At 44.9% G+C, this 19,317-nt stretch overlaps 2 protein-coding genes across 3 annotated transcripts in view; both read right to left on the bottom strand.

Annotated features, from left to right (window-relative positions):
* The window catches only part of prkd3 (protein kinase D3), a 39,631-nt gene extending 26,694 nt beyond the window's left edge, over nt 1-12,937 (bottom strand). For both annotated transcript variants that reach the window (XM_085144203.1, XM_085144204.1), the window contains exons 1-2: nt 12,243-12,937; nt 10,967-11,610 (exon numbers count right to left, since the gene is read on the bottom strand). In XM_085144203.1, the coding sequence (XP_085000329.1) occupies nt 10,967-11,254 (288 nt within the window). In that variant the 5' untranslated portion in view covers nt 11,255-11,610; nt 12,243-12,937. The remainder of the gene's footprint in view (nt 1-10,966; nt 11,611-12,242) is intronic.
* Nucleotides 12,938-13,040: 103 nt separating this feature from the next.
* mocs3 (molybdenum cofactor synthesis 3) lies at nt 13,041-18,870 on the bottom strand. The gene is made up of 13 exons (XM_085144206.1): nt 18,655-18,870; nt 17,414-17,546; nt 17,249-17,341; nt 16,820-16,940; nt 15,687-15,768; nt 15,407-15,517; nt 15,221-15,329; nt 15,084-15,146; nt 14,649-14,812; nt 14,436-14,483; nt 13,841-13,937; nt 13,630-13,737; nt 13,041-13,247 (listed from the first exon to the last, which is right to left on the bottom strand). Exons 1-13 carry the CDS (start codon nt 18,745-18,747, stop codon nt 13,090-13,092), a joined length of 1,380 nt encoding a protein of 459 aa, XP_085000332.1. The 5' UTR covers nt 18,748-18,870; the 3' UTR covers nt 13,041-13,089.
* Nucleotides 18,871-19,317: the final 447 nt, after the last annotated feature.

Genomic DNA, 19,317 nt, shown 5'->3' with positions numbered 1-19,317 from the left:
CCGTCCGAGTGCACGAAACCGTCCGAGTGCACGAAACCGTCCGAGTGCACGAAACCTGCCTGCCTGATTTCTATAGCAAACCTGTTTGCTCCTCCGTTTGCATGCGCAGGCCAAGAACAACACGCTGCAGCTGGAGGCAGAAGTCAAAGTGGGTTGGAAGGGATTTGAAAGGTACGTGCAGCTGACTGAAGAAGCACTCCCCTCAAATGGTTTACACTCAAGAAGGAATCTTTGCACATTTTTTTCAGATTAAGCAAATGGATCCCACCGCTCTCCATAACACGTTCACGATGCGTTGGCGACATCTGCTCCTTCCACTGCAAAAGGAAGACTTCGCTGGGGGTAATCGACTGAAGCAGCCGCATGCAACGGAAAGGAAACTCACGTGGTGAATTAGCAGCGAGAGAAGCTGTGACTTTCTCACTCTGGAGGCTGACTAACGTGTTTTCTTCCATGTGGTCGCATACGGCTCATGGTTCATTCATAGCTTTTACTGCATGAGGCTGTGTCATCGTGGAACACAGCAGCGAGTTCTTCATATTAATAGAAACATGCCTGATTTTGTTTAAATATATCTGACAAATTTCAGCATGCATGACAGAAACAAAGCTCCTTCAAAGCCTTCGCAGCCCCCACTTTGCACAGAAGACAGACTCACTCTGCTTGTTTGTGCGGCCGCAGTTTGACCAGCGTCTCTGGACACTAAACAGCTTTTCACCCTGTGCACTTTCACATAAATCTGCGCCTGGTTTAGCCGTAGCTGACGCGCTCTGCAAGACGATGAATGCACGGGTCTGAATTGGTGCCAAACGTACAGATGCAATTAATTCACTGCTGCTTGTCTTGTTTTTGTAGGTGGAGGGCTGTGTGCGCATATCTGTGCATCTACGTGAACATGTGCATCTACATTTCTGGTCCGGACTCGGAGGAATTGCAACTCTAACCACTGAGTTTAGGTCAGCTGCCTGTTCCAGACCACAGCACAGTGGAAAACTCTACACCTGTCATTCTAGACCTCTTTCAATCACCGAGAGACTCTGGGAAAGCTATACCCCTTACCCGATTTACATCAAGCACAAAAGCAGAACGTCCTCCTGCTTTTATAAAACGTAGCTGAGAAAATCCTACAGTAATTTTCTGGATGTGGAGGAACAATGCCCTTCTATCGCAATTCGGCCTTAAGAACAAAAGCGCTGAAATGAAGTCGAGATAATGGCGGTGAGGTCACTGCTTGGTTACTAGCCACTGTATCCTCGACGAGAGCCAGGTGGCTTCCAGCCGAACAACACCAAGTTTTTTTTATACATGCATGACAGAACCTGCCTCATCCCTCTGCAGTGACGCATCTCCAACACGTGTGGGTGTGCGTCTCCGTGTGCGGGTTTTATATGCAACAGCGCCCAGAGGCCAGGCATAGGAGAGGAAGGCTGAGTCACAGGATCTAAGGCCTCGCAGGAAGACAGCAGTGTGATCTAAGACATGCTTGGCCAGGCCCCCGCACACCACCGATGAGTTATTGCTCCATTGCGCTCCTCAGCCAGCACCTCCTCCCCCAAAGATATACTGCAGCACATACTCCATCTCCTCTCTGTGACCTGGAGTAGGGCCGCCAGATTCACCTCCACAGGGGGCGAATAAACAGGTGAACCTGGGGGGGAATTTTTGCGAGATTGATGGCAACTGCACTTTCTCTTGTTCTGCTAGAGCAAAAGGTCAGAAGGTGTGCAATAATGGCAGGATGTAGAAACACTGCTGTTGCTCAACAAAAGCATTAATAACTGCTGTGGGCTCTGCAGCAGAAAGTAGCTCCGGACTAGCTGCATAAGCTTTACTTTATTCCCGAGTAATAGCGAGGAATTGCTTTTACAGATGTGCCTTTGTTTCACACAGTTTCGCGTAAATGTACCTCTGAAAAGGGAAAACTAAAGCTAAATAAGCAGTCCGGCCGAATTCCAACACTCTAGCTGTCACCTCCTTCGAAACAGCCACCGAGAGGCAATTTCTCTAAATGTTTAAACACGCAGACAAGAATAATAGCAAGTGCAGGGTAGAGAAAAGCCATTTGAACGCAGGCACACAAAGTGAACGGGCTGTGCTGCTCTGCCGACCACAGCAGATTGGAGAGCAGGAGCAGAGAGAATATGGAAACAGGGAGCGGCTCTGAGGGGAACTAACCAGCGAGCACGGCTGAAGAACGAGAGAGTGACAAAAGGAGCCCAAATTAAGTGGCTGACTGCTCCCCTTGCATTCAGAAACGTTCAAACAAACCAAACTTTTCTTTCCCTTTTGCCCGCGGTGCTGCTTTTTCATAGACGTGCATTTCTTGAGACGTTTTCCAATCGTAAGTCGGAGAGCTTGTTGTTGTATTCTTGTTGTATCAACATGTAATTTCACTTCCTCTGCCACCTTCCTATCAGTTTGACAGATCGCTCTCTGCACTGAGACAGGAAAGGCAAAGAGCGCTGAGAAAACAGCCGAGAACGAGACGCTCTGTGACGCGCTCGTGCTGCAGGGATCGATGATAACGCCAAAGCGATACGACTGCACGGCCGCTGCGTGTCAGTCGGCGACATGCGAGCGGTTCTGATGTTAACTGCTGAGGTCGCAAACAAGCAACTTTCTGCATTTTCAGTTTACGAGCTCCTCGAGTCAGAGAAGTGACATTAGTGGTTAACTGCGTCGAGTCCTCGTCACTACACCGCCTTTAACTGTTTCTCTTCAGCATTCGTCATGCTTGAAGTCCTCTAAGCATGCTGACATTGTCAGCAAGTGCAGTCAAGTTAGAAGCTGGTCAACAGAGGAAGGCCTGTTAATGAATACATGAATAGGTGAAGTAAGACATCCGTTATGCCACGGTAACAAATTTATGAATGGAAACTCGAGGAATCTCTCGGGAAGTGCTCCTAAATCGCTTCATGCGGTTGGCTTTGCAAAGACAAAGTCGCCAGCATGTGCGAGCATTAAATAGCTCCGCGGTGCTCCTGCGTGCTGCGATGGAGCTCTGTGAGTCCGTATTAGAGGGATTGGAGCGATGCCACGTTATCTCCCACCACTGGGTAAAGTGCGATGAAGGACATTTGAGCAACCGAGAAGCAGACAGGCCAAGGCGAAGCCGTGATTGGTGGCAGAAGCGGCTCCTACTGATGGTTTTGGCACAGAACATCAGCCACGCGGTGCCCACAACCCCCTCTGCACCCCAAGCAGGGACTGCCAAGGGCTGTCCCAGCCCCCCTCTCCCCAGAGAGGACCACGCTTCTCCACTCTGTCATTCGCCGACTTTTGCGGCCAGGCCCCGTGCTCTGCCTTGCCACTTTACATTTAAAGGAGAGCGAGGCGGTAGAAATGTGCACTGCAGATGGTAGAAATTACTTAGCTCACTTAACTTCAGAGATATTTTTTTTCCTTTTTCTTCTCTCTCTCCCTTTTCCACAAATTACTCCAAGACTGGGGAAATTGATAGATTCCTCGTGCACGTTGGCTTTTGATTTGTACATGGAAGACTTTTGTTCTTCGGCAGTCCCATCCTCATATCCATTTAGCTCTATGGCTTTGGAATACGTTAGCGTGCCTTCAAATGACACCGAAATGTTGGGGAAAAGGCTGAAAGCCAGAAGTTTGTACACTGGAGAGACTCGTTTTTCCTTGAGAAGAAGCTCAATGTGCTTTCCAGGAAACGTCTGGCCCTGTGCAGATCACACGTGTGATGTCGAGACGTCCTCTGGGGCGAAACATGTCAGCTAGCTTCATAGGAACATTTACATGTGGCCGTATAGCGTCGAAGAAAAGCAGCGAGGGAGACGGTGCTGATTTATTTCCCATGTGTTTCGATGTGAACTGCAGCCTCCATTTTCCATCTGTGCACTTCTTTGATGCTGTTTTCACCTCTTATTTCCTTCCCCTTATAACCTGTTTATGTCTCCTGTGCCTTTCTGTCAATGCTTTTCTTCCAGAAGGGGTATTTATGAGTTAGTGATACAAGCAAATAAAATAAATAGGTCTTTATTACTGTAGCTGTAATCCTAATCCTTTCTTTTCTTTTGAAAGTTTTTAAATATGTAACGAACAAGGAAGTAAAAACTGCAGATTAATACGATCGTTTTGTAGCTTCTGTCTAAAGCAGCGGTCCCCAACCTTTTTTGCACAACAGACCGGTTTATGTCCGAGATATTTTCACGGAGCGGCGTTTAAGGTGTTGCGGAAAAATTCAACAAAGTAAAACCAGTAACAAAAAAAGATTTATTCATAACACTGGAAAAGACCCAGGGAAACCGAGTTAACGATAAAACTGATAAAAATGCTGAAAACCATCAATTTCACACCCGTACCTCAACTCTCGCGGCCCGGTACCACTCCGTGAGTCGTTTGGTACGGGCAGTGTTGCCAACTCCTCAGTAAAATCTAAAAAATAGGAAAATCGCTATTGGCTGTTCTAAAAGTCGCTAGAAGTCTCTAAATGACGTCATCACCTAATTTGCATAATTGGTCATGCTAATGTAATTGTAACCTACGCTGCTGGAGAGAGAAATAACATCGTGGACAAGACATAAAGTGAGCAAAAAATGTCCTAAATGCATTTAGAATTTATTTAGAACAACAAATTAAATTTCTTTTAGCAATTATTGTTTTTTTAATGTCACAATTCCAACCCTGCTCCTTAATCCGGGCTTGGACCAGCAAAAGTGACCCGAAATAGGCACTCTGGTGGAGTTACTTTGTGTGTGTGTGTGTTTATAAGTAGTTTTAAACCTGATCCACAAAACAGCATAAGAGTAAAAGAAGAACTGACTGCGTTACAGCACCCGCTGCTTGTTGAGAGTAAAAGCGATATGTGCTTTCACGTCTTTTTTTGGCGACTTTTTTTCTAAAAAAAAGTTGCTAGGGGGTCTGAAAACTCGCTAAATATAGCGACAAAGTCGCTAAGTTGGCAACACTGGGTACGGGGTTGGGGTCCGCTGACCTAAACAACAGAATTCCTGCTGTTGTCAACAGACCTGCAGTAAACTTCACTGGGCATGTACTGCAGCTAGGCCGGGGTCACAGGGGTCAGCCACATGCAGCTCTTTACTCATTTTCAGCATCTTTTTCAAGCAGTTATGTGAATGTGAATATAGAAATAACCAACGTTGTGGGGTTTTAAATAAAAAAATGCCTAGCTTAATTTAAAATGTTTTCACATGTGCCTTATAGTCTTCTTCATTGATGTGTTAGCTGGGTAGTAGGGGTGGGGGAAAAATCGATACTGTGTAGTATGGTGATATTTTGTTTGCTAATAATGTATCGATACAGGGACAGCAGAAATCGATATTTTGTTACAAAAAAGGTTTTTGTGCTCTGACTTCAGAGCATGTTGATCCTTTTTCTGAGCAAGAATCCTGACATTCCTTCACTGTCCAAATGTGTTTAATAAACATGACAGTTTACTTATTTTAATTTAAGACATGTTTTATTTTAATTAAGTTTTTAAAAAATTAAGTTTTTTAAGTTTTAACTTTTTTATTTAATGTAAAATTATATTTTGTTTTAATTTACTTTCAAATTCTTCAGTTGCTGAAGGGGCTGCATAGTTTTCAAGACTGAGTGTGAGACTTTGATATTAGAGAAAATGAATATTGATAAAGTTTACCTTTATGTACAGAATCTGAATATCGCAAAATACTTTTAAAAATTGCAATAATATCGTATCGTGCGTTAAGTATTGTGATAATATCGTATCGTGGGATGTATGGTGATTCCCACCTCTACTGGGTAGCTTCAGTAAAAGTCATGCACAAACACTGGTAGCGCTTTATAGTGATTCTGTTTCAGTGTTATCAGCCAACATCAGCTATTTGGTGATCGATCAGTGTGACTCGAGTCACTTTGTTAGCAACACACGTGTTTGAAAGAAGAAAACTACCAGTTTTCGGAATAACGGATTTTGAAATCAACAAATCAAAAATGCTTCATCAGCTGGGCTCTAAAAGCTTGGCATGTTCAAAAAAGTTCTAAATAACACCCTCAGTCGACTGCAGAGCAGGCACAGCTGCTAAAAGGTTTGAACTGCAAAGGTGACGCACTGATTTACACGTAATCCTCTGTTTCACTTTCACCGTGAGGCACAAATTTATATTTTTTGGTCAAGAAAAAAAAAACAGCTCCTTTGGAAAAAGTGTTTTTAAAACAAAAACCACCAAAAAAACAATTATCAAAGCATGATTTATTAAAAAACGCTTAATTATTAATGGCAGTCAAAGAACAAGTTCAGTACTAACAGGCGGAGCTACATACACAGCTGTTTGTAGATCTGTGCAGTGCAGACAGGAAGTGCGAGGCAGGAACCTGTGCAGTGTTTTGTCACCGTCATGAGTGCTTCATGTTACGTTCAACAGCTCCGTTTATTGTTTGTAAAGCTCCAGCTCGGTTTGCTGACAGCAGTTTTAGTCATTATTCAAATCTTTCACTGCACAGCATTTTTATAATGTGCCCATGCTTCCTACAGGCCGTCCTGTGCGCTCAGCACAGATTCTATATCTCGCGGCGCCCACGGGTATTAAAACGGCTCCATTCCCAGGCCTCGCTGTCCCGTACGAATCCAAACCAACACAAATCTTCTGCACTGTCGCAACTCAGCCTAATTAATCCTGGAGGAGAATTCTGAGCTGATCTCGTTTTCTCTGCCAGCTGTTACCTTGCATCATGTAAGTGATATTACTCAAAGGTTTAGAGCGATCCAAACCCTTCTGTTTTTATAATACTTTGCTTTTTTCCTGCGTGTTGTCCAACACGGCCCATTTCTGACTCAAAAAGCTCTTTGTCTGGCTAATTACAGAGGCAGCTGCAGAGCTCTGAACCAGAGACTGGGAGTCACAGTGCTGACAAAACCAATGGGGGAACCTGCGGCTGAGGCCGCTGCCTTTCATTGCATTTTCAGCTGTAGTGAAAAAGCATCAACATCCTAAGGGCTAAATTAAAGTATTCATAACGCTAACATGCTCTCTTTCCATCTCCAGTGCCAAATAAAATCAAATTTCCTTCCTCCTGCTAAACTTTACTGTCGCCTTTGATGGAGAAACTTTTAACTGATGCCAAGTTCCCCTGTAAATTCAAACATATCAAACGTGTTGCTGCCGACATTCATCAGAAAATTCTATTGTTGCACTAAATACAGTTGAACAGGAATGAAAACGGATCTGTGTTAACCGTGAAATCGGCATTACAGCGCTCCTTACGACTTGTCAAATATTCACTCCGACCGCAGCAAGAATTTAGCCTCACGCGTCTGAGTTTCATAACACTGGAATCCCACCCATGCCCAGGAACATCACATCATCCTCCAAAAATGCCTGGGCAAAGACGAACGCTCTGTAGCCGACTGGCTCGCCAGGCTGACCAGCTGGCTAACTGGGAGTCGTGAACTTTTGTCCCGCCGCTGCTCCCTTTGCTGGCTGCTAGAGAGGACTTGGGTGACACCAAACAGGAAGCATTCAACAACTGGACGCTTTGGATGTTTATCTCACGCCATTCATCAAACCCCCAAAAGCAGAGGAGTTGGGCTGGTGAAACAAGGCTGCGATCAGGGAGCCATCGCGGGGTTAGATCTGGGCTTCTTCGTACCCTGACAGGGGTTGGTCTCCTCCACCCTACTGGCTCCCCTCCTCCTTTCTCACAGTCTTCAAGGAGCCTGGCTTAGGGTTGATGCTCTTGTGCCAAGTGGTGACAATAAAAGAGTTACACTTTTAAGCATTCAGCAGATTGCAAGAGCAGTGACCACAAAAGCTGAAGTTATCAGCGTCAGGGTGCGCGAGAATACGGTTGACCTCACCACTATAAGTTGGTAATTACGAGCCAAACCGCTACTATCAAAATCAACTTCCCATCAACACAGAGAACAGAAAGAAAATCTATTCTGTAGAAGCAGCCAAGTCATGTGGTTGGTCGGGTGTTTAGCAGGAAGAAGAACGAGCCGTAGAAAAACTATACAATGCACAGCTATTATAAAAGGTTGCATGACCCCGTGTGAAACAGAGAGACTCATTCAATACTATAAGGATAGTTTACTAAATATTAACCTTTGAGGCATGATTCAGAGCATGCAAACAGCTGGAAATCTGACAACCGTTCAACCACAGCTGGACTAGAAATACAGTATATTCCAGAGAAAAGTGAGCTCAAAAGGAAAACGATAGCAAAGTAAAGCACTCTGCTGATCAGAAAACTTTTCATCCTTAAGCTATGATCACAAGCTTTAAGGAGATACCAAAGGAATGTGACTGCAGATTTCACGATACCCTCTTAGAGCAACTGCAGCAGAAGAGTGTTTGTGCAGAGCGATGCGCTGCAAGCATTTTTCTATCTCGAATATTAAAGCACATAACGTACCGATTAGAGACGATATGTGTGTCTAAAGAGGCAGAAACCTTCACAACAACCTGAAATAACAGCAATAATTCATAAGATATTCTCTTAGTTGGACTCATTAAGTCCTGGTTTACTAATCAAGCCGGTCAGTGGGAGATAGAGCTGGCTGTCTAAAGGGAAAAAAAGCCTGGCTCAGACAGCAGACAGTAGGGAGGGCATCGACTTCTTTATGCTGTCTAAACAAAAGAGCTCAAGGACACCGCTGAGAAAGAAAAGTGGATCCAAGTTGCCATCCCGCCCTGCTGGCACAGCGGCCACAAAGGTGGACAGACTGTGCAGCCGTTTGAATACAAATGTATCGACTAACAAGACGTCGATGTGATATCCGCTGCGGTTCGTAAGCAACCGGATTCTACACTGAAAGCTTACAAGCTGACGCAGCAGACACTGACACTGAACTGCACAGATCTGAGTTGGGATAAGCATCCCTGTTTGTTGCATGGCTGAGCGGTGAGTCACTCGGCGAAGCGGGCCAGCTCTCAGCGGAGGAAACGGCACCACAGAGGGGGAATACGCTTCCATCCAAACTCCATCTCCGCGCAGATATTACAACATAAAGTCGACGCTTTTTCCTGCCTCGGCCGCGCTGACAGACACCTGAGGTTGTGCTGACTGGAGACATCCTGGGACTGCTGTCAACGGCTAGACCGGCTAAGGTCAGAGATCCTCAGCTGGGAAAGTTGGCCGGGATGAGCGGACTCTGTATCGCTCACCGCTGTCGTGCATATTCTAGAAAAGAAGGCAGGGATGGACTGAGAGCACACGAGGCCTACAGTCATATTTTCCACTGATATCAAAGCCATATGGCTGGATTTCATGAAATAGTTGAAGCAGTGCACTGCTTCTGGCAGCGTTTAATAGAAGCGCTGCACACTAATGTGGATGAACAGGCTGGATGTGTTCTGCGGTGATGATGTACAGTATATTATGATGAAAAGATATACAGCGTGGTCAGATGTTTATAGGCTCGCCTGACTGCTGGCCATGAATTTTCTAATCACCTGGCACATCTTATCAGGCTGCCCGCCATCTTCGAATGAACGCATGCGATGCAGAGATAAAGCCGGACCGTATCTCGGTTGGATCTCAACTCAAAAAGCAGGCGCTGCCCTGATTTTCTTTAAGGTGTTTCTAAAGCATCGTGTTTCCTCACCTTTTCCTGTTGCGCGTTCTGCACCAACATGTTACGAGATCCATGCAAATTTGTGCAGCGATGAGATTTTCTGCTCTGTGAACCAGAACTGTTCATAACCAGCTAGCTAGTGAGAATCAGCAGACCTCGTAAAGAACAACAACATTACCCCGCTCCTCTGGAATGTCAACTTGGACGACACGAAGCAAAGGACGCGGGCTCGGCGCACACGGCTCCTGCACCGTCTCCCATTTGTTCCGCACAAATTTGCTCCTAATTCCCTTTTTTTTTCCTTTTTAATTGTAATCATCGTGACTTCAAAGACCAGCGCGGCTCTGACCTACATAAATGTTCAGATTCTAGTGGCTGATGAAAGTGCTTTGTTTAATCACCCTCTCTTTTTATGCACTCAATGATAATTACGCACACAATCATCATTATTTGCAAGAGGTTAAACATGTGCATGCACACAGAAGCCATTCCATTATTCCAATAGGCTTTGCATACTATTAATCCCTCACAACTGTTAAGAACAGCACCTATAAACGGTTAGAAACGCCACACATTCAGCAGATAGATATGAACTACGATTTTTTTCACTGTGCAAATACAGCGTTTAACTTTCCAATTTATACCAAATACTATTTTTGCCCTTTTTGTAATTATTATATGATTATGGAGAAGAAAACCACTTCACACGACGGCCATAACATCTGGGGTACTGCGGCTTCGCTGTGCTTATAATATGAGGTTGTTTCAGATGAAGGAAATTAAAATGTTAAACCCTCATTCTTACTTCACACATTATAAAAAGAGCCCACACACGCACATGCAGGATGACTATAAATTTCTGACCAGTTTCACCACAAAACTACAAGAACATAGAAAGTACGGCGAGGTAAACACGCCACGGCGCTCGTTTGTTGAAAGATGCAACCTATACTTGTGCTTAAAGCCGGTTCTACCATCTGCAAATAATGCTTCGAGATGCACAAAACCACTTCATATATGCGCGTGCATATGAGTTTGTACTTGCACTTGCATCGTGTCCAGTGACCTTACACAGCAGCATAAATAGCAGGCGCTAGCAGACCGTAGCTGCAGGGGCATCGATGCTGTTGTGTGCATGCTTCTGCAGCGTTTGACTCATTGGGAGCCACATGGCGCAGATGTCTGCTTTGGAAAACAAAACCAAAACAGATGAATATGGTAGGAGATGGCAAAACACATGCTGGTGCTTCGTCACGTTGGTCCTCTTGAGCCTCTGATATTACGGCTGCACTGTGAAAAACAAGCTCGCTGCAGATAGCGAGCTTGTTTTTGTGCAACACGCTTCATTTCAGAAGAGATTAAAGAAAACAATGAAGGTGAAGAACGTCCTTTATGGCATAAAATAGACTGTTAAGTATAATAAAGAGTGAGTGAAGACGTCCCTACCTTCTGATCCACTATGGAGCACACCAGGTCCTTCACAGCAGACAGCGACAGGTCACTGGCCTCCAGGTTCACCGTCTCTCTGGTCAGTCCGATCTGCAGCAGGAAGGACACCCCATGGAAAGAGCTGCGGGAGTTGGTGGGGCTGGGGGCGTTGTGACTGCCGTTGGACAGCCGTGTGTAGACGGGTCCAGACGGGCTGGACGACGGGGTGGATGGCAAGGACGGGTGGTGCACATGGACAGAGTGGAGGAAGGCTCGAGGTAAGGATGGGGGAGAGGAGGCAGACATTGGGTTTCTTCCAGTTGCAACGTAAACGTCTGAACAGTGGAGGAATCAGTGAGGGCTGGCAGAGAAAAGCACAGCTGGGTTTGTGTGGATGAACTCCTGATAGGGGGAATCTTCGGTCTTCATCAGTAACAGTCAGTCGATTGTCAAAATGATACCGTCCTTTTCAAACTAACAGCCGATCCACCCGCTGGAGCTCCCACGGCCCGAGCTCTGCCACCAGACTGACAGGTGATGGAGGAGAAGTGTCTGAACGATACGCAGGCCTCTGCAGTGAAATCACAGCAACACACTTCATATCCTGGAGTTTTGTTCCTTCTCCTTAGTGAAGTCAGTAATCCACTCTGACCACAGGAAGCCTGTCACCACACACACGCACACACACGCACTGCTTTTTAACGAGAAGCATTCTCATATCTGAAAACAGTTGTGAAAAGCATTCAGGGTGTATGAATGAATCAGCTGCTGTTCTTACAGAGTAAAGACGCTGAGCTGGATTCATTTTACGTTAGTCACAAATCTTTATTCAGAGCTTTTTAAAGTCAAATATAAATATTTATTATTATCTGCAAGGATCGGAGCAAAGCACGCCCCCAAAGTTTGGGGCTTGTCTATGATTTCAATTATTTAAAATGTTCTCGCTACATTTCTCGACTAACTGTGAGAAAGTTGGAAGTAGGCGACTGTACGCGAGCGCGTAAAACGCCAAAACAGCAGGCCACGAGACGCGCAGACGTCGATAAAGGGTATCACTTGTGTGTTTGTACGCATTCAAACCCCACAAACATCTGGAACCGAGGCTTCTGAACATCTGCTCCCCTCCCACTTTCGATTGGCTCGCTGGCAGAACAACCCGAGCCGAGAATGCCAGCAAAACAAGTTATACAAGCCCCGAATCTGCGCTTTCTGAGCCTGGCCGCGGAACGCTCTCTCCGGTACGGTCGGGTTAAAGCCAAACGTCGAGTTAAACGCTTCTTACAGGATACTTTACCTTCGCTCTCGGCGCAGGGCGCTTTTCGATCCATTGTGAGAGGGCTGAAGAAACTTTTCAACTCCATCAAGTGAGGGAAGCGCAGTCGGAACTTTATTCTTCTGCACTTTGTTACAAGTCCCACAGAAAGCACTCCGGCGCAGCCCGCAGCTCACACATACTAACTTTAGTTTTGCTCGCTGAGACGAGCCGCTCCGTGCATTAATTTTCTCTTATCTTTTATTCCAGATTGTAAATTCATGCGCATCTTATTATCCTTCCAGCTGTGACTACTCCCCCTGCTCGACGAGAAAAAGAGCAGCGACCGTCGCTGGGGCTTGGAGTCTTTTTATTATGTCCGCATAACTGACTTTCCATGAGTGGGGAGGAAAACTTGAACTACACACCATGTGAAGCAATGGCGCCTCCGCTCGAGCTCGAACCAGTGCGCATGTGCCTTTTCTTTTCCGTTATTTCAACTTGGTCATGCCAAAAGAAAAAAAAAAAAGAAAAAAAACTTTACTCCACATGACCCGGATCGAATTGTAATAAATGGCTCACCCAAGTAGGAAGCGAGAGTCGCACTGAAGGAGTTCATACAAGTCGAGGTTTATTACCTAAAGTGCGCTCGGCTTAAAATAAAGGGACGTAGTCTATGAATAGATTAACTTTGAAGGGCTAATATGTTATTTAACTAATACTCAGAATATTACAGAACAAATGTCAGGAAATTGTCCAACAGTTCCACTGCGTTGTGAGATTGTGAGAACAGCCTCTCTCTCATCAGGATGCTCAGTTTAAAGAAAGCCAAGAACAGAGAAACAAACAGAAATCAGCCTTTATTAACAGTAAAAACATAACAAATGCATTAATACTGCGGAAACGTGCAGTCTATTCCCCTCGCCCAAGCCGCGAGGCCCCCACAGATGTCTTTCACGGTGACACGGTCCACTTCTGATCCGCTCATCTTCTCCAGAATCTGCACGGCCTTCTGAGAATCGTTCCCCTGCTTGCAGATCACGTAAACTGGAGAGAGAAGTCAAGACAGACCGGTGGACTCGTTACGTTCGATTGGTTGAAACACAACATCAGGTACAAACAGGTGAATATTTAAAAATCGAGACAGAGTAAAGTCCAGGCTAAATTTATCTCGCTGATTAAAGAACGTCACCAAAATAATGTTTTGAATGTTAATTTCTGTAAAGCGGGCCAGCTGCACAGGCTGACCGTACTTGTTTTGGAAAAGGCCTCGCATAGCAACCCCATTACAACCTGCTTCTAGCCGTCCAAAATAAGCCTCCGGCCCAGCAGTGTGAGACTACACAGTGGCCTCTGAATATGCACAAGTGACTGTACGTGCCCGTTCGTTTCAAACAACACGCCCTAAATGGTGTTTTTGCTGTGTTACCTGGCGGCCGGCAGTCACCTGCCATCTGCTGCTTCAGCTGGCTGATTCTCTCCCGGAGTAACTGGAGATGTTCCCTCTTCCTCTCCTCCAGACTTGAGAGTGGAATATCTGGCAGCGATGTAAGGCGAACAGCCACACAGACACGAGGCTCGCACGAAGAGAAAATACACGATTATGGTGCAGCCAGAACGATTTCTGTCTTAAAGGATACTGAGAGAGGAGGCTAAGTGGCATATATCCACCTCCACCAGAGGGCGCACATCCAACAGGAGATGGGGCTCTTCACTGTCCATTATCGATTTATAGTCCTGGAATCACATTAAAACAGCCCTTAATACACTTAAACTACCAGCTGCTACAATTACAGACGTGCGGCTTTGCTTTTTGGGTAAAGGCGTTGATTTCTACGCAAGCAGGGAAACCAAAATTACTCCTGGACTCGTAATTGTAGTTTTTCCTTAATTCACAGGAAGCAAAACTGTTTCTAACTGCAGCCTCTTGCACAATCTCAGCTGCACCCCAATCAATCATGATCCCCATCTCTGTGCAAATGACTCAGTGGGTTTCAAAGCAGCAGTTCTGCAGAAACATAAACAGATGCAATCCACGCTCCTGCGCTCGGCGCCAAAGAGAACGTGTTATTCTTTCCCATAGGAAATTTACAGGCGCATTTTAAGTCATTTCCCATTTGGGGCTGGGTCAGCACCGAGATGCAATCAGTTTATGAACGCGCATGAAAACTGAGAAAATCAGGAGTAATCATATAATAAACAGCACTAAATACAGGGAGTCACGCAATGACCCACCTGCACTGTGATCCTCTGCTCTTTGGACAGCAGGTTCAGTTTGCGGCACTGAAAAGAGAATTTTCCGAGAATTAGGGAAAATTATTTGCACTTTTAAAAATGTCACTTTAATATAAATCGAGTTGATTTAAGAAACACGTTTGAAACCTTCAAAAACCAGCATTCCTCTGTAAATGTCGTGACCGCAGAAAATGAGTTTCTCTTATGACCAACCTTGTCTGTGGCAGCAGATCCACAGAAAGCCTCGTAGTCCACCAGCCGGGTCACGCTGGGGTTTTCTCCACATACTGCACAGCCGGCCTGCTTTGGCCGCAGCCTGATCGACCTGAACCTGGCATCTTGGGCGTCAAACATCACCAGCTGCTGGCTGCAGGAAGCTGGCACGCCCGGTCAAGGTTACTAACAAGGCTACTTACTTCTGAGAAGCACCGTGTCGCTCCATTCAGAGGTTCAGAGTCTGGCGCGTCTCCCACTGGTACATTAAAAGCCATAGCAACATTCGGGGATTTTGCTGGGAATATGGTGCAACATCACGACTGACACATCACGGGAGGCGTTAGCATCAGTACAACAATGCAATACAGAAGGATGCAAAGAAGCACAATAACTAAACTATATATAACAAGAAGGTGAAGAAAAAAAGGATACAGCCCTGTCCAGACGCAATCTTGAGGACTTCCAACGCTTGGAAGCAGCCCATTATCCCTGGAACTTCAATACAAGCGGGAAATATTATAAAGAACGATCATTTACACCGACTGTGGAGGTGAGGGAACAAGACTCACCCACTCCTAACACTCCTCCATCAGAGCAGTTGGTCACCGTCTCTGGAGGTGGAGGCACTGGATACAGACATCTGTAGCAGGGGCCTCCACGGTAGTTATACACCGTCAACTGCAGACGCACAAAAGACACCGCAAACTGTACCGACTGCACCGATGAGGAAAACGGGCGTCTGCCTCCTACCTTACCTGCCCTTCCATCCGTAAGGCGCTCGCTGACACGAGAGGTTTGCCGCTGAGCACGCAGGCGTCGTTCACCAGATAACGAGTGGGGACGTTGTCTGAGCAATCAGCCACGATGTCGTATATGAGGTCAGTGAAGTCAAGGCGTCCTCGCGGTTTATCAGACACACGTTACTTACAGCTTCCTCTGAATCTCTCTTCATGATAAGTAATCACAGAACGAGACTTGGCAGATAGCAGCTACGCGACATATTCATGACTTTACAAGTAGAGGTCTGTGCAATAGAGGATACTGTTGAATGAGCTGTAAAGCGTTTTCCGGCGAGAGCTGCAGGTGGTAGGGAATGCACTGCACAGTGGAATTTAACCTGCAGAGATAAATGCACATTCAAGTAATTCCCTAAAAAGTCTGTGTCCTGCATAAACAGCACATTTAATACAAACACTTTAACTGTCCTGCAGCAGCACGAGAGCCAAAAAAGCAACAAAAAAGCAACATGTGAGTCCCGACTGTGGCAGCAGACCTGTGGGAACCTGCTCGTGCTTCCTTCCTTCTCCATCTTTGCCATCTCGACTTCATTACAATCGCACGTCATTTGCATCGTGCATGCAAGAAACGATCGTTAAAGAGCAATTATTAACAACAAGGCTGAATAAAACTGGGGAACAAGTGCTGCACAGCATTAAATCAATGTTTCGGCTCTTTGCTAGTCAGCGAACTGACGCCCTCGTGTGGCCGTAGGTTAAAGACGTGTGCGCGAAACCACAGAAGGCCCACTGTGTGGCAAAAAGGCACAAAAAACAGCCGGCTCTAAAATAACATGTTTACAAAATATTTGTAGACTGGGGTGAAACACAAAAACAAATATAAACTGTGGCGAGACTGGAAAGCGCCAGTGTGCATTATAACGCAGCCCAATGTTTGCACAGAGCATAAAACACACTAATTATCACAGTTACTGAACATCTACTAATAATATCCAAATAGTAAGGTCTCTGTTTCCTGTTCGGGGGGGGGGAGGGCATTTTTAGACAGATTAGTAACAGTATACTCAAAGTATTTTTCATATTTGAAGTCGTAGATGATTTTAGTATTCTCTAAACATCTGCATACCACGAATTATACGCAGTGTCCACAGAGAAGCCGTCGCCTATCATGTCAGACTGAGCCTGAGTAAGATGTCGTTGCTGTTGTTGAATGTAGAAACTAAATGAAGAATAAGAGTTTAAACTGTGCTGGGATGAAGGACGGTGGTTTTGTGGCCACTGCGCTATGTTTTAGTCCTTCATGCTTACCTGCATGCAACCTTAAAGTGACCAGGACTAAACAGAGAAATATCCAGTCTCTGGTTTCTTGCATAGATATTGGCAGTTGTTCACATGCAGACACTTGATTGCAGCAATAAAACAAGTCTGTACCTCTGAACTGCACAGGCAGCAGACAGCGCCTTGGCCTGGCCCTGGTTCTCCTCTCCATGAAGCACCTGTCTGTGCAGGTTACTCAGCTCCACTTCATCGTAGTCTAGCAGGCCGAGGCGACCTGGGGAGGCAAGAAAGGCTTTAAAACTCATCAAACACTGATACCAACGAGTATACTCATAAGGTACAAACTTTTAAATTATGCATCCAAAGTTTGCCTGACACCCCACCTGAGGAAACAGGTAGTATAGCTCTCACTAAATGTTAAATCTTAAATGTTATACCGCACGTTTTCTTGTCTCTTCAGCTTTAATCGTTTTATTCACCAAAAATTAACTTTTTATGGCTCAACATTATTTTAAGTAAACGCCACTTTTAATGAGCTGATTACTTTGGTCGTGATGTCCTCTAATCAACAAGCGTACCTACCAACACCTGCTGCTGCAAGATACTGCGCCAGGGGGCAGCCCAGTCCTCCACAGCCCACAACCAGCACGGATGTCCTGGACAGATTCAGCTGACCTGCAGATAATCAGTCCTCGCTTGGTACAATGCTCTGAACATCAGACGAGTGTAATCTGCAGCCATCCGTACCTCGCACACCGAGCTCGGGCAGCAGGAGCTGTCGACTGTACCGCGTGATGTCCTCGTTGGTGAGAGCCGCTTTGCCTGCGAGCGGGGTTAGGGGCGTCACTCTCTGATGTAGCTCCACTGATGCAGCTCGGCTCTGATGTCACACCAAATACATTTGCATAGTTTTTATTCATGTGTCACCAAAGTCTTCAACGGTTTCCCTCTAAAATCAATCCAGATGTGTTTTTTAAGGTTTTGATATTTGAAGTATTTTGTGTTTTTCCGATAAACTCTGATGTACAAATGTATCGCTGCACTCAGATTAGAGCTGCACCATGTGACCACTCTCACTGAATTTTCACTTTGATGTTTCCTCATGTTAAAGAGCCAATACTCAGACATGTTTTGTGCATTTATACTAAATTACAGATCCTGGTTCACTTGAACATTTCACGCTTTTTCATGACAGCTTTCAAGCTATTCATGTTCAAAGAGATTTCAGTCTATGAAAAAAGGTCAGAAAGTGAGTTGGATGAGTCTTTAAAAAAATCCAGGAAAGTATTTGATTCATGAAGCTGGACTTTGGATCATCTGGGCGAACAGAAAATGTTCTTAAAAAATGGATGATTTTGGATTGAATGGTATTAACTCAAAACATGTGAAAACAGGAGGAAATAAAAAGGTTTGATCAGCAAAGGTCAAAGGTTAAATGTTAGAAAGAGATAATAATTAATAACCAGCAGGCTAAAGTAAAGCACAAATGGGTGACATATTTAGAAGATAAGATAAACGATCAATAAACATGGTTAGATGGAGAAAATAAATTGTAGGCTCACATAAATGAATATATTAGGATTTTTTTTATTATTATTTAAAATAAGGTTTAAAAACGTCAGGTAATAATATAATAATTAGACGCCTACAATGGGGAATCTTATTTTATAAGAATTAATGCAAACTTTTCATCTTAAACTCTGAGATTTTAAGGATCAGGTGAATATGAACTCTTGTCTCAATGATGCATTTAATATTAATTATGCAGCTGGTTGCTGTGGCGACACCTTGTGATAGCCGGATAAACTCTGAGGTGTTGGAGTAACGTAACGTTACTCTGAGGTGTTGGAGTAACGTAACGTCCTTCCCCGATATCGTCACTAAACTAAGCTCCGATTATGCTCACGTTATAACTGCACCGTTAATGCCACACAAGAAATCAGGCACATGAAACACACCGAGACACAGACGTGAATTCACTTTCGCACCTTTTCCAGTTGCGCCAGTTTGTTCTTCAGAGCTGCGACCTCCTCCTCTTTCTGCCGCAGCTGCGCCTTCAGGCCGCACACCTCCTGCGCCATGGTGCAAAGAAAAAAAACCCACGGTTAGAAAAATGAAGCTCTAAAGCAGGAGACTCCTCTCAGACATGTTGACATGCCAAACACACGGTGCAGGCTTCCGGGTTGGTCACGTGGTAAAGACACCACGTGGTAGATGACGTCTGGGGCGCCGGTCAGAAAAATATCAAAAAGTAGCTAAATAATATAAAATTTTAATTAGATTAAGAAGTAATAATACTAATATAATATAAACAGAAAAATTCGTCAAATATTTTTGTGTTTATTTATTTTTGCCAGGGTGTATTCTTAAAAACATTATAGGTGAAAGATTATGCATTTATTTAATTAAAATAAATAGAAACCTATTGGAGGGGAGATCCTAAGGATCTGTTAATGCAGTGAGTGCTTATTTACCGTCATGGTTCACGTGTTCTCTCGAAAGCGAAGGAAAAATCAAATGTAAAGTTGCTGTGAGACAACGCTAATCCTACACACCTCTGTACCAGTGTGCGGTGACAAGTGGCTGATAACTCATTTCCTATATGTCCCTGAACATACCGGGACACGGAGTTGGTTTTCACTGGAGTGCTA

This window comes from Neolamprologus multifasciatus, chromosome 19 (assembly GCF_963576455.1).
Source record: "Neolamprologus multifasciatus chromosome 19, fNeoMul1.2, whole genome shotgun sequence".
NCBI classification, from domain to species: Eukaryota; Metazoa; Chordata; class Actinopteri; order Cichliformes; family Cichlidae; genus Neolamprologus; species Neolamprologus multifasciatus.
This window is presented reverse-complemented; position numbering and strand designations above follow the sequence as displayed.